This window comes from Sinocyclocheilus anshuiensis, unplaced genomic scaffold (assembly GCF_001515605.1).
Source record: "Sinocyclocheilus anshuiensis isolate Anshui unplaced genomic scaffold, SAMN03320099.WGS_v1.1 scaffold1203, whole genome shotgun sequence".
NCBI lineage: Eukaryota > Metazoa > Chordata > Actinopteri > Cypriniformes > Cyprinidae > Sinocyclocheilus > Sinocyclocheilus anshuiensis.
Window position 1 is genome coordinate 543,702 of NW_015539980.1, and position 14,721 is coordinate 558,422.

A 14,721-nucleotide genomic window follows, 5' to 3' on the forward strand; every position below is an offset into this window, starting at 1 on the left:
CGTTTGCGCATTAGTTCCGCCTACTACAGGAAAACCCGGCAGTTCTTAAAAGCTGAAGAATTCCAAAGGAACTCTATTTTGACAGGAAAATACAACAAAGAATATCGTTTACATGTAGCTCATCAATTCTGCATGTTATGTAAGACTCTCTTTCTCTCTCTCTCGCTCTCTCTCTTTTAGTCGCATATGCGAGTGATTTACTCGCAATGTAGAGGGTTGCCCCATCACGTTTCTACATGTTGGTTGGACCACATGACTTTCTGGTCAAACCGCATGACCATATACACTACCGAGTCTGTAAGATTTTTAAAAATGTATTTAAGAGTTATACTCTTATATGTAAAAAATACAGTAAAAAAGGCGAATTCCGAATCTTTTCAGTTTTAATATATTTTAAAAGTCTAATTTATTTCTGTGACTGCAAAGCTTATGATTAATAAATTATCCTTTAGAAATCACTCTTAATATTCTGATTTAGAAACATTTCTTATCAATATACATATTTTGATGCATTCATGCTGAAAGAAAGTTTTTTTTTTTTTTTTTAAGAAATTTACTTATCCCAAACTATTAATTGGTAGTGAATCTTACAATAATAATAAGATTATGGTAAACAACTTTCAAGAATTCAATATTTTTTAGTGAGACTTTTTCCCCCCTTTATTATAATATCAAGTGATTTGTATGAGCCTGGTTTTACTGCGTTTCTTTTCAAATTGTACCAAGTTTTTATCATTTGTAGGTTTCTCTAATTTCTGCGGTTTTCCTCATACTCAATAGGAATGCCCTATGGGAGCAGAGAAAACTCATTATTGTACTCTGAAATCCCCAAGAAAATACGGAAAGAAGCCCTTCTGGTGTTATCATGGAAACAGATGTTAGATCACTTTCAGGTATTTTGTTCTGTTACATTAACAGCTGCAAAAACACATATATGACGGATTATAATATATTCATAACATTATAACATTAATTATATGAATTTGTGTTCATCCTATAGGCGACTCCGCATCATGGCGTATATTCCCGTGAGGAGGAGCTTCTCCGTGAGAGGAAGCGTCTGGGGGTCTTCGGCATCACGTCCTACGACTATCACGCACAAAGCGGCCTTTTCCTCTTCCAAGCAAGCAACAGCCTTTTTTATTGCCGTGATGGCGGCCAAAACGGCTTCATTGTGAGTCTAGCTGATTTTTTTCTGCTGCGCTCTGTTTGATATTTCTGGGAAAGCTGTGTGTCCCCATGCCTGAAAGTCATGTGATGTTTAGCAGGGTGCCCCAATGAAGCCAGTGGAAATTAAGACTCAGTGCTCAGGGATTCGCATGGACCCCAAGATCTCGCCTGGTGATCCCAGTTTCATTGCCTTCATAAATAATAACGACCTGTGGGTGACGAATATCGAAACTGGAGAGGAGCGACAACTGACTTTCTGTCATAAAGGTTTGTTGATCTGTTAGTATGCAGAAGCAGTTATGGTGTTGACTATTAAGGATATACAGTGGGTACGGAAAGTATTCAGACCCCCTTCAATTTTTCACTCTTTGTTATATTGCAGCCATTTGCTAAAATCATTTAAGTTAATTTTTTTTCCTCATTAATGTACACACAGCACCCCATATTGACAGAAAAACACAGAATCGTTGACATTTTTGCAGATTTATTAAAAAAGAAAAACTGAAAAATGGCTGCAATATAACAAAGAGTGAAAAATTGAAGGGGGTCTGAATACTTTCCGTACCCACTGTATTCTGGGTTATTTTTAACTTAAAAGGTTAGTTCACCCAAAGATGAAAATTTACTGTTAATATACTAACCCTCAGACAGTCCAAGATATAGGTGACGTTTTTTTCTTCAGTACGACTGTAAAGAAGATTTTTAGCTGAAACTGTGGTCCTTGATGGATTCATAAAATGCAAGTCAGCGGCAACTGGCACTTTGAGAGTCAAAAAAGCATATACAGACAACACAAAATTAATACCTGTGGCTCCTGATGATATATTGAGGTCTTATGAAGCAAAACAATTAGACTGTGCAAGAAACTGGACATGATTTTCACCATTATCACCAAGGACCATGAATTCAGCTAAAAATCTTCTGCAACACAAAGACAATAAGCTGAAAATAACTGGAAATATGCCTGGAAGCTTTGTGTATATGAACATTATTCATGCCTTTATGGTTAATGGCTATACCTCAAAGTCAGATTCTTATAAATGGTTTGCAACATTATCGCTATTACTACTACTCAAGAATTTTTCCAAATAGAAAATATTGAACTTTGGAGAATAAGTAGTCTCATGGAGGTGGGTTTTGCTCATTCAAAACCCTTTTCTTTTTTAATGTATTTTTTTGTTTGTTTTTAATACAATTTTCATTTTTCCTGCCTCTTTGAGCATTGATGCAGATATAAAACACATCAGGTTACAGTGAATTCGACTTTTCTGAAATCTAATATTTCTACTACTCTTGGACAGGATTGAATAACGTCAAGGAAGACCCGAAGTCTGCTGGTGTCGCAACCTTTGTGATCCAGGAGGAGTTTGATCGCTTCACAGGATACTGGTGGTCTCCAGCTGCTCCTGAAGGTCTGTGGGACACCTAAAGCAGTAGTTGTCAGTCTTTTTGACTTGAAGGCCCCCACTGGGAGTTTTTTTTTTTGTACATTTGCCCTTTTACACTCAAAATGCATCAGCCACCTGCTGCGTACCCTTATCATCCTGTTCTTGTTTGCTTGCAGACGCAGATGGAGGCAGAACGCTCCAGCTGCTGTATGAGGAGGTTGACGAGTCAGAAGTAGAGATTATTCATGTGCCCTCGCCAGCTTTGGAGGAGCGGAAGGCAGATGTGTACAGATATCCTCGCACCGGTAATCACTAGCACACACTGTTAAAACAACACAAACGTGTCCATATATGCAAATTAATCACCACACTGTAATATAGATAGTGTTTTAGCACAATCGTGAGCTTGCCATCTGAACTGGATGTGATGAGACTGCCTTGTGCAAAAGCCAGTAGTTCTAGACATATTGCATTTATATTGCAGTGGCCAAAACAACATACAGTGGAAGCCAGGGCTGGACTGGGGTTAAAATTTGGCTCTAGACAAATATGGTTTTTAAAATAAATAAGTAATAATAAACTACGGGGAAAAAAAAAAAACTTAAACATGTAGAAACTACAAAAACATCTTCTATAGAAGTAATATTCCCCAGTATTTAATATAAGTTTCATTTATAGTGAATACATTTCTGCCAAAACACCCTAGGCTATTTGTAGTGTTAATAACAAGATAAATTACTATGGTGCTGGATTGACAAGCCTATGTACTGGCGTTTTCCAATTGACCTCGTCATGCAGTATACATTGTACTGTTTTCAGTATACTGTTTTCAGCCAGCATCACTACAGAACCTTTAATGTTCTCTTATCACACGACTGTATAACACAGTTCTGTGTCACATCTGAATGGATCAAGCGACTTGCGCTGTTTATCACTGTACATCGTGACAGAAGCGCAGCTCACCTTCATTAGCGCTGTGTGGGTAACTGATCCCGCTCTGCTGTTGCACGGCCGCTTCACACTTTTGGAGTATTTACTTTTTGCAGTTTCCCATGTGCTGTAATTTAAAAACACCACCTAATGTGGGGGAGGTCTCCCTCGCTTCGGTGATCGGCCCACCGGGAATGTCCCTATGGCCAGTACAATGGTGGAACCCGTGTATTGTTTTCATGAATGGCTAGTAAGTTATTAGGTTGAATCAATCTAACTGACTAACTGAATCGATCAAAGAGGCTGTTGACTTACCCATAATGGCTATCTCCCCTCAACTTCCTAGTACTTAGTCATTACTAGAATTATTAAGTGTAACTGAAGCCAGAAATTATGGCATAAATACATGTGAAAACGCAATTCATAAGTGTATTCTTAAGATTACAGCTCATTCTTTGCATCATTTTGTATATTAGCAATATTTTGTCAATGGAGTTGTGCTAATTGTTATGCTAATAATTTCCTCTCGATGCTTGTAGGAAGCAAGAACCCTCAAATTAGCCTGAAACTAGCAGAGATTCGGACCGACCAACATGGCAAGGTAGGTGCCTGTGCCTGGGCTCATCTTTTATGCCTAGTTGAAAGGCTTTTTAATGATCTCTTATCTTTTCGTAGATGATTAGCGCACAAAACAAAGAGCTTGTTCTCCCGTTTACCACGCTCTTTCCTGGGGTTGAGTACATTGCAAGAGCTGGATGGACAAAAGATGGTAAATTGTAAGTAACAAGTACTTGCTTTTAAGAAATTCACTCTCAGGTCTTTCCTGTGTAATCGTTCTGTCTTCATATGGCTGTGCAACTGAAAAAAAGAGTTCTGTTTCTATAAAACACAAATGTTTAGTGATCAGGACCTGCCAAGCTTCTCAATAAATAAATAAAATCCATATTATAGCCTTAGCTAGGTTTAAAGGGGTCATCGAATGCCCATTTTCCACAAGTTGGTATGATTCTTTAGGGTCTTCATGAAAAGTCTATAACATTTTTTAACTGATGTACTAAAAAAAACTAAAACTCAAATAAAAATTAATAAAAGCTTTGTAGTCATATTTAAAAATAAAAAATGACAACACAACAAAATTACTAAAACTTTAAATGAAAAAGGAGAATATAAAAATCAAAACAAATTAAAAATATTAAAAAAAAAAAAACTTGAATTAGTATCTCAATGCTCCATACTTAAATCTGTCTCTTCCCAGTGCTTGGGCGGTGCTGCTAGACCGCAGTCAACAGAAGCTGCAGTTAGTGCTGCTGCCGCCTGCACTCTTCATAGCCGCGAGCGTGGAGGATCCGCAGTGGGAGGAGCATGTGGAAGCCATGCCTGAGGGAGTCCAGCCCTTCATCATCTACGAGGAGCTCACCGACATCTGGATCAATGTGAGTGTGAAGATAACAGAGCAAAGTTAAGAGCAAAAAGATGAACCGCTGAGCTACCAGCAGATGTTTGAAAGATATTAAAACCATACCGCTAATAGAGACGTGAAAGAATGTCTTCCATTAAATTTCGTGGTTTATGATATGTTTAGTTGCGTGTATATACTGTGTATATTTATTATGTATATTTAAATACAAATGAATGTAAATATTTAAGAAAAATATACTATGATTATATATTAAATATAGTTATATATAATTATTTCTATGTACATAAAAAATATACACAGTATACACACATATTATATAAACAAAACTTTTATTTTGGATGCGATTAATCGTGATTAATCGTTTGACAGCACTAATATTAGAGTGTACACTCTATCATCTACGAGGAGCTCACCGACATCTGGATCAATGTGAGTGTGAAGATAACAGAGCAAAGTTAAGAGCAAAAAGATGAACCGCTGAGCTACCAGCAGATGTTTGAAAGATATTAAAACCATACCGCTAATAGAGACGTGAAAGAATGTCTTCCATTAAATTTCGTGGTTTATGATATGTTTAGTTGTTACATTACCTTTTAAAGTTCGAGGTCAGTAAAATTGAAAGAAATTAATATTTTATTGACCTTATTCTCCAGCGAAACAAGCACGTCGCCATCTTTAGAAGATTGTCTCTAAACTTCCGTTTGTGCTCTGTATATTTCTATGGCATCGCTGTCTAAGAGTAATTTAGCTGGTAAAGTGGATTTATGTATTATAGAGTTAATGAAAGTTATCGTGAGCACTGTAATGTCTTAACAAAGGTCAGTAGACCAGTAAGATTTTAAAACGAGCGGTTCATTCATAAATCCGTGAGATTGCTGTGGAAATGCAACCGGAAGACAGAAGACAACAAACGCAGTGCTAAAAAGGGGCGGGGCTACATGAGGTCAATATGTTTCGGGACATTTTGACTCTTTTATATTTATTTGTTGTCTTATTCCCAACAGGTCCACGATATCTTCTATCCCTTCATTCAAACAACTAATGACAAGATCTCCTTCCTGTGGGTGAACGAATCACAAACGGGCTTCTGCCATTTGTACAGAATAGCCAGTCTCTTTCAGCCGGGCTGCCATCAGTGGTCCAGAGAATACAGTCCAGCGGAAGGTCAGGCGCTTGGGCTTGAACAGATTGAACGAAAACACAGTCATAACACTGTATTCAAAACTTCATAACATAACTGATCAATAGTTCATTAACATTTAAATAAATTTAAATAAAAATCTAATTTGCAATCATTTCAAATACTTCAGAATGTCATCAAGCTAGTGATTTAAACTATTATGAAGCCTGAAACGATTTATTTTAAATGTATGAACATGCTTATGTTGTGTTGACACATTAACATTAAAGGTGGGGTAATTGATTTCTGGTAGCCAATGTTGACATTTGAAATTTTTCCGCAGACGTTTTCCTCTTTTGTTTTTATCCGCCGTCTCTATCTTTCTGTCGCTCGGCTCGCTAATGTCCGTCCTGTGCACTGAACGCTCTCTCCTCCCCATCATGAGTAGACACGCCCCTTACTGCTGATTGGCTACACGTTTGTTTTGCTATTCGGCCCGAATCAGTTTTCTAAAGCGTTTTTGAAAAATCGCTTACCCCACTTTTAAAAAGTGTCATTTTTGTAGTGTTTTTAACTATGGCCTCTGCTTAAACATGGAGCCTTGTAACATTAATGATGACCTTTTATGTTTTATTATTTGTTCAGATGATTTCAAATGCCAGATAGAAGAGGAGGTGGCTTTAACGAATGGAGAGTGGGAAGTCTTGGCCAGACACGGCTCAAAGGTTTTATTCAATAAAGTTAAAATACAAATGTCTCCCAGAAATTCCCATGTGGTTGGTAACACTTTGCCTTCATCTTCTTTTGCAGATCTGGGTCAATGAAGAAACCAAACTGGTGTATTTCCAGGGCACAAAAGATACTCCACTTGAGCACCATCTGTATGTTGTGAGCTACGAACCTCCTGGAGAAATTGTCAGACTTACTAAGCCGGGTTTCTCTCACAGCTGCTCTGTTAGCCAGGTGTGTGTGTGAGACACTGTTCAGGCCTGTTCACACTAAATCCACAAAAATTGCTAATGATTTTTTTACCAAAAGCCGCTGATGCTAATTTTTGTCTGGCCAAGAATCCCCTGGAAATATAACATGAAAAAATCGATAATTAATTTTAAATTTTTGTCTTTTTTTTCTGAATTGCACAAACATTAGTTAACGTATCATGAATAGACATTTTAAATAATTAATTAATAACGCTGTAATTGATTAATAATAAATGTGGTTATTGAAAGACATACACGGGACTAAATTTTACAGTGCCGTTGCAGCATTTATGCTAACAATCTAAAGTTTGGAGTCATTTTTGTTTTTGTAAGAATTCTCTTGTGCTGATCAAGGCTGCATTTAGTTGATCAAAAAGTTTAAAAAAAAAAGTATAGTAAAAAAATACAGCAAATACAAAATACTGTTATAGTATACTGTAAAATACTATTTTGGAGTATTACAATTTAAATTGTAATTAAATTGCATTATTTCAAAATGTAACTTCCTGTTATAAAGTTATATTTTCAGCAGCCATTTGCGATCAATTTAATGCATCTTTACGGAGTTATTTTTTTAGCCCAAACTTTATGGTTTCCCCCCCTCCCCAACACACAAAATTATTAAACAGCAAAAAACAGTTTCAACATTAATAATAATAAGAAATGATTCTTGATCATGAAATCAGCATATTGGAATGATTTCTCTGCCGTTACAGGAATACATAGATTACAGTATGACGGTTTTCTACTGTGTTTTTCATCAAATAAATGCAGCCTTGGTGAGCATAAGAGACTTCCTTCAAAAGCATTAAAAATCCTAATTATTCCAAATCTTTGACAAGTAGTGTATACTACAAGAACTGTGTGAACAAATGCAGAAGCTTTCAGTCTAATGCCCAAGGGCAAAAAGGCTTAATAAACTTTACTTTACAACATCTTCACGCAAACCAAGCAGTGTTTCATGACAGGCCTTTGCAGTCATCACTCTTTGCATTCGTCAGCATTGATATGATTTGCATGCAGTCTCTGACTATCTGTTTCTCCTGTTTCATTGCAGAATTTTGACATGTTCATTAGCCACTACAGTAACGTGAGCACGCCTCCGTGTGTTCACGTCTACAAACTGACGGGTTCTGACAGTGACCCCCTCCACAAAGAGCCGGAGTTCTGGGCGAGCATGATGGAGGCTACAGGTGAGCTCAGGGTGATGTTACACAGCAATGGGAAACAATAACAGATGCTCTAATAACATGTTTGCTTGTGCTGTGCAGGTTGCCCGGCTGATTATGTCCCTCCTGAGATATTCAGCTTCCCTGCTAGTTCCGGTTTCCGTCTCTATGGAATGCTGTACAAACCTCACAACTTGAAACCAGGCAAAAAACATCCCACAATCCTGTTTGTGTACGGTGGCCCACAGGTGGGTTCGGTTGAAAAGTGTCCCTATAGAGTTCTGAAAAATGCCCATAAGTAATAGTTTCACCTAAAATAAAAGTTCTTGTTGTTAAAGGGGTCATATGATGCTGCTAAAAAAAAATTTTTTGGTGTAATGAAATGTGTTTATGCGGTTTAAGGTTAAAAAAGGGATAAATGAGGAACGGCCGGAGGGCTAGAATGAGCAGAGGTGGCGGATTCGACGAAGGAGCATCCGGCGGGCTTGCAGCAACCACATGTGACGACCCCGAATTTTTGGCTGGCGAAGAATCCTTTGCAAATATAACATGAAGAAATTCATTAACTATACATTTTCTTTCTATCATACCCAGAATTTCAGCTTTGGACTTTATTTTATTTGATTGCATCATTGGCTTGTATCTTACTGGTTGCATGGGTTCTTTCGCACGTTTGTGCTTTTAACATGTTTTGATTTTTCTTGTTTTTTAGGTGCAGTTAGTGAATAACTCTTACAAGGGTGTGAAGTATCTGCGTCTGAACACGTTGGCGTCTCTGGGTTATGCTGTGGTGGTCATTGACGGAAGAGGGTCATGCCAAAGAGGCCTCAAGTTTGAGGGGGCCCTTAAAAACAAAATGGTAACTAGAACAGACATTTGACAAGTCTGGTCAACATTGCAACAAATCTTGGCAAAAAAAACGGAACACTTAATAGTCAGTTTGTCTGACATATTTGAGAATAAACTGGCATTGGTTTTTGCACGTCTTTACACAGCTGCTGTGCCTGCTCAAAATTAAGCGTAAAGACCCACGCGCTCTGGCCCACCTCAGCCCTAGTATCATAGTTGTAATTCTGCATTTATTCCACCTCTCACCAACATTAAAGACTCACCTAAATTCAGAAGCACTTCTATGCCACATTTGCAGTAGAAGTCACAGATTGGAACTGGAGCAGTGTGCATCACATGGCCCATGATCTGTTGAGTGTGAACGCTGTCTGAAACTGACGTTGTAAACAGTCTCACATTTAACACATTATCACCTGTTTTTGATAGTGTCAGCCAGTGTGATTCAAAAACGGGTTGCATAAATGCTTTATATAGATGCAAATATGATCATGCTGCAATTGAAGTTGTCCAAATGATCGGTCGTGAAATGTTAAGGTGTTAAAATGATTACCGAGTGACGGCTCACGCTGAGGTTGACACATGATCCCACATATAACTCTCAGTCAGAGACTGAATTAGACGCCTCCAGTTCTGTCCAACTCATATTCGTATCACTGCTTATTGAAGGTCACTTAGGTGTGATATAAAGTCAGTTTGTGTAATAACATTGGCACATGACTACTGCTTAATTTGATGACATTTTACAAATGATGTAAATGATTATTAAAGGAACTTTTTTATGATTTGTCTTGAATAGGGGTGGGCGATATAGCCTCAAAATTATATGACGAGAAGAATATTATTTCAAGAATATTTGCGATAACGATATTTATGACGATATAGAAAGAAAAACATGGAACAACGTTTTATTGGTGATTGCAGCTGGCAGTGCTTGTGTTTACACCAGCGGAGCCGCGGCACGTTTTAGAAGCGTTTCAGAAGCGTACCAGAAGCGGCTCTCCGCGCTGCTTCACTAAAGATATGCACCTCGCCTATTTTTGAAGGTAAGAGTGTGCGCTCGAATATGCTCTAGAATCGCTCTCGCAATACTTTGATGTCATCAGTCTGCGCAGCGCCGCTTCAAGTCGAACACACCTATTGGGTTTGTGGTGGTGTTGGTGTGCGTGCTAGGGAACGTATATCCGCCATACGTCATTCGCATCGCTATATCATTGATATCGCCATAGACACTTTTTTTTATCATGTAAAAATGTATTATCGTGGACATATGATATGGCACACCCCTAGTCTTGAACCAGTAAGGTAGTGGCTAGTTTATTCTGGATAGATACTAGGTGGTTGCTTGCTGGCAATGACCATATATATGCCGTTTTTCAAAAGTTTGGTGGCAGTAAGACTTTATTTCTTTTTACAGAAATTAATACTTTTATCCAGCAAGTATGCTTTAAATTGAGCAAAAGTGACAGTATGCACATTTAGAAGGTTACAGAAGAGTTATATTTTAAATAAATACTGTTCTTTTTTAACTTCATATTTAGCAACGAATCCTAAAAATTAAATCCTAAACATAATGTCAGCATATAAGACTGATTTCTGAAGGATCACGTGCCACTGAAAAGTCAACTTTGCCATCACAGGAATCGATAACATTTAAAAAAAAAATAAAAAAATTCAGCAGTGTATGTAGTAGGCCTGGGCGATAAAACGGTATCAATATTTATCGACGGTATTCCTTCATCGATAACAAAAGAAAAAAATGTTCGATATAGCATATATTATAGGCACATGCTATGAGTGACACAGACAGCACACACAAACATGAACATGAGTGCTGTGCCTGTCTGTGATGAGGAGATTGTGAATAAAAAAAAATTATATTAGTCGAATTTAAAATTTAAAAAATTCCATTTGAATGCAAAAATAGTACAGTCGAATGTTAGGTGTGCGTCAGGAAGCGTCATCAGTGGAGCACGAGATGTGGTGATGTTTGTGTGGTAGTTTAATGTTTTGTTAGTCTAGCCCAAGAGACGCGCCACTGCTGCGTTATTCATTCAAAATATTAGAGAAATATAGTAGCTCAATGCGGAGAAGATCTTGATAAAGGTTAAAACTGAAACCAAGCCATTCACACAGAACGCATATTCAGTGCATTTTCTAGACGGACAAGTACAACTGCTGCACTCACATCTCACGCAAGAGATGTATAGAAAGCCACGCAAAGTTAAAACTGTTTAAGCGTTTAGAAAACACGTCGCGAATTTGTGGAGGTGTTTCCTTTTCACTGCGTCTCATATGTTTTCAAATGCAATCTGTGTGATGGGCGATTCGGCTCTTTTTTTTATTTATGCAATGCATAAATACATGATGCTGTTTTGTTCATGTTTATGCAATTTACGAAATTATATTTGATTTATATATATATTAATTTAGACATTATGCGAGTTTTTTATGGACAGTTATTTCATTACATTGACAATTTAATACGCTGCATTGTTTTGCTCATTGCGCCCTCCTGTGGCGTCGGGAGACAAGCCAAAAGTTTCCTTAAGACCTATTTAATCTGCATATAACACATAAGAAAGGAGATATTTGTTTCAATTTTATTTTGTGTTTGACTGTTAAAACAAAAAAAAAAAAGTTGTTTGTCTCAATAAATTGGGTAAATTAAAAACACAGTGGTTTTGTTTTAAAAAAGGTTATAAAAAATGTCAATAATTATGGATGCCGAACGATATGAAACATTATATCGTTGATACATTTTTTTAGCTATATCGCCCAGCCCTAGTATGTAGGCTTTGAGATTGGTATCTTTAAATGAAGCATTCAAACTGCCTTGAGTATTTCACATGGTTGAAGTTTAAGGTCATTGAATAAGGTACTCTTCTCTTTATATTGCTATTCTTTCCTCCTCTACCTCAGGGGCAGGTGGAGATTGAAGATCAGGTGGAGGGACTTCAGTATGTAGCAGAGAAGTACAAGTTCATAGACATGAGTCGAGTTGCCATCCATGGTTGGTCTTATGGTGGCTTCCTGTCTCTCATGGGCCTCATTCACAGGCCAAACATCTTCAAGGTGAGATTTACAGCTGCCCCGAAAATAAAAAATTCTTGTTAGTTTTCAGTTTTTCTCAACTATCCCTCAACCCCACCCATGCATGGTGATAAAACCTGCTTTAACCAGCAGGTGGCGTCTCAACTGCTGAACTTTGTTGATTTGCTAAAATAGTAGCAACAGTCAATCAAAGGTTTTTTTATACTTTTGGAATTACCAAAATAGAAGTGACAGCTGCATTTTGGATACAAGCGACAAACTTTTTTTTAAACTTCGAGACTAAAATCAGTAGCTGTAGATTTATTCTCATCATGTGTTAAGCAAGTTAGCCATTCTGTGCTCCAGGTGGCCATAGCAGGAGCTCCTGTGACGGTGTGGATGGCATACGATACGGGCTACACCGAACGCTACATGGACGTGCCTGAAAATAACCAGCAGGGGTATGAGGCGGGCTCCGTCGCCCTGCACGTCGACAAGCTTCCCAACGAGTGAGTTACTGCGGCTCAGACCAGAGGACAAGCAATGCGTGCTTCCCCCTGATTATGTGTTCTTGGCATACAACTTCATTTAGTGAATTTCTCCTTGCCTTTGGATTATATTCAACCCTGTGAAGCCTGACTTTAATAGTCATAAAAAATCACATTTTCTTTTAAATGGAAGTTTATTGAACCTATTATTTAAAAAAAAAGCATATGTGTTTTTTGTTGAGTATCATATTTGATACATCAGGCTCATATAGTATGAAAATATGGAGTTCGTATTTGGGATGAAGCACCTCACTTTTATTTGAATGCCCAAACTGAGAAAAAACATGCAGTTTGGAGCAGATGTTATTCATATGGCCAAAAATTAAGATGAAATTCAGATTGTAAATCGATCGATTCTAATTGTAAATTTGTAAATCAATGAAATCTTTATAGCAGCTCTAAACTAGTTGACAGTTTAGAGGCCTTAAGACATTTTCATTATTAAATATGATAGAATAGGCTGTATAGGGTTAAGAGACCCACCCTTTTGAATCGAGGTATATTACGTTCTTAAGTTCAATCGAACCATATAGATAACTCCTCCCAGAATGCATTATTAGAGCATTCTTACTAGTATTTTCTCTGTGATAACTAGTTTTAATTTTTTTTCTCCAAGGCCAAACCGATTACTTATTTTACATGGGTTCCTTGATGAAAACGTGCACTTTTTCCACACCAACTTCCTGGTGTCTCAACTCATCCGTGCAGGAAAGCCATATCAGCTACAGGTTTGAAAACTCAGAATTAAAAATATAAGTTTGTAATTTTGGTAACACTTTCCTCATGTATAATGCATTATAAAATTAGTTTACTGCATTGATTATCCCTTCTAATGCACCCTATAATGCATTGTACAATCTCATGAATAATTGTAACCACAGTTAATACATTATAACTTATCAGTTCGTTCTTACACTATGCATTTTAAATGTGGTTATAATTATTTACAAGATTACACATTATGAATAATTATTATGCATAAAGGTTTTAAGTAAAATGTCACCCCCTCAACCACATGATTCATTTGTGTTCTCTGTAGATCTACCCCAATGAGAGGCACAGCATCCGCTGTCCTGAGTCCGGAGAGCACTACGAGATCATGCTACTGTACTTCCTCCAGCAGCACCTCTGATGAGCGCCTTCTCCATTCCCAGCCTCCTCTAATTCCTTCAGCAGCAGTGACAGTGAATACGACCCTCTCCGGTTCCCCAACCCGCTTTTGCTTTCTCGCACTCTTTCTGGAAGGAGGGTCTTCGCAGCAGCCAGAAACAGACCTGTCCCCAAACTTCATGTAATTTTGCGCATGTCTGCACACTTTTAACAGAAAGGACACATCCGATAACAGAGAAGAACCCAGTAGCTCATTAACCCCATGAAACAAATTTTGGATTATGTGCCACATCTATAATGTTTCCTTTCCGGCTCCCTTTGAAACACTGATTATGATAATTGCCAAACGTGGCTTTATTTTTTAAATTTGTAGTTAGTGGCTTATCAGAATACAGAGACTGGATTTGTACACGTACGTACAGAAATGCTCTTTCCGCCCCCTCTGCTCATTTATCTTAAAGGGATAGTTCACCCCAAAATGAAAATTCTGTCATTAATTACTCACCCTCATGTCGTTTCAAACCCGTAAGACCTTCGTTCATCTTCGAAACACAAATTAAGATATTTTTTATGAAATCCTAGAGCTTTCAGATCCTCCATAGACAGCAACACAACTGAAATGTTCCCAAGTCCAGAAACGTAGCAAGGACATCTGTAAAACTGTGCATGTGACATCAGTGGCTCAACTTCAGTTTTGCGAAGCTACGAGAAAACTTTCTGAGCACAAAGAAAACAAAAATAACAATTTATTTAACAATTCTTTTCCCTCGAGTTACGTCTTCTGCCATTTTGGAGAGTACCCACCCAAGACGAGCGTAATCGACGTAATCAGCGTTGTTTACGTTCGGGGGAGAAACACGCGCGCATGAACGTAATCTACATAATCAGTGTTGTTTATGCTTAGGGGAAAGAGTGCGTATGTGTTGTGATACTCTCCAAAATGGCGGAAGACGTAACTCGGGGGAGAAGAATTGTTAAATAAATTGTTATTTTTGTTTTCTTTGCGC

At 37.8% G+C, this 14,721-nt stretch overlaps 1 protein-coding gene across 1 annotated transcript in view; it reads left to right on the forward strand.

Annotated features, from left to right (window-relative positions):
• LOC107687136 (dipeptidyl peptidase 9-like) overlaps positions 1-14,228 on the forward strand; it is a 19,253-nt gene extending 5,025 nt beyond the window's left edge. The window contains exons 3-20 of the mRNA XM_016484367.1: positions 781-893; positions 1,001-1,174; positions 1,266-1,437; positions 2,472-2,582; positions 2,735-2,863; positions 4,028-4,089; positions 4,164-4,264; positions 4,744-4,921; positions 5,913-6,072; positions 6,674-6,753; positions 6,839-6,991; positions 8,066-8,201; positions 8,280-8,425; positions 8,890-9,036; positions 11,946-12,098; positions 12,423-12,565; positions 13,221-13,332; positions 13,644-14,228. Coding sequence (XP_016339853.1) covers positions 781-893; positions 1,001-1,174; positions 1,266-1,437; positions 2,472-2,582; positions 2,735-2,863; positions 4,028-4,089; positions 4,164-4,264; positions 4,744-4,921; positions 5,913-6,072; positions 6,674-6,753; positions 6,839-6,991; positions 8,066-8,201; positions 8,280-8,425; positions 8,890-9,036; positions 11,946-12,098; positions 12,423-12,565; positions 13,221-13,332; positions 13,644-13,736 — 2,363 coding nt within the window. The 3' untranslated portion in view covers positions 13,737-14,228. The remainder of the gene's footprint in view (positions 1-780; positions 894-1,000; positions 1,175-1,265; positions 1,438-2,471; positions 2,583-2,734; positions 2,864-4,027; positions 4,090-4,163; positions 4,265-4,743; positions 4,922-5,912; positions 6,073-6,673; positions 6,754-6,838; positions 6,992-8,065; positions 8,202-8,279; positions 8,426-8,889; positions 9,037-11,945; positions 12,099-12,422; positions 12,566-13,220; positions 13,333-13,643) is intronic.
• The last annotated feature ends 493 nt before the right edge of the window (positions 14,229-14,721 follow it).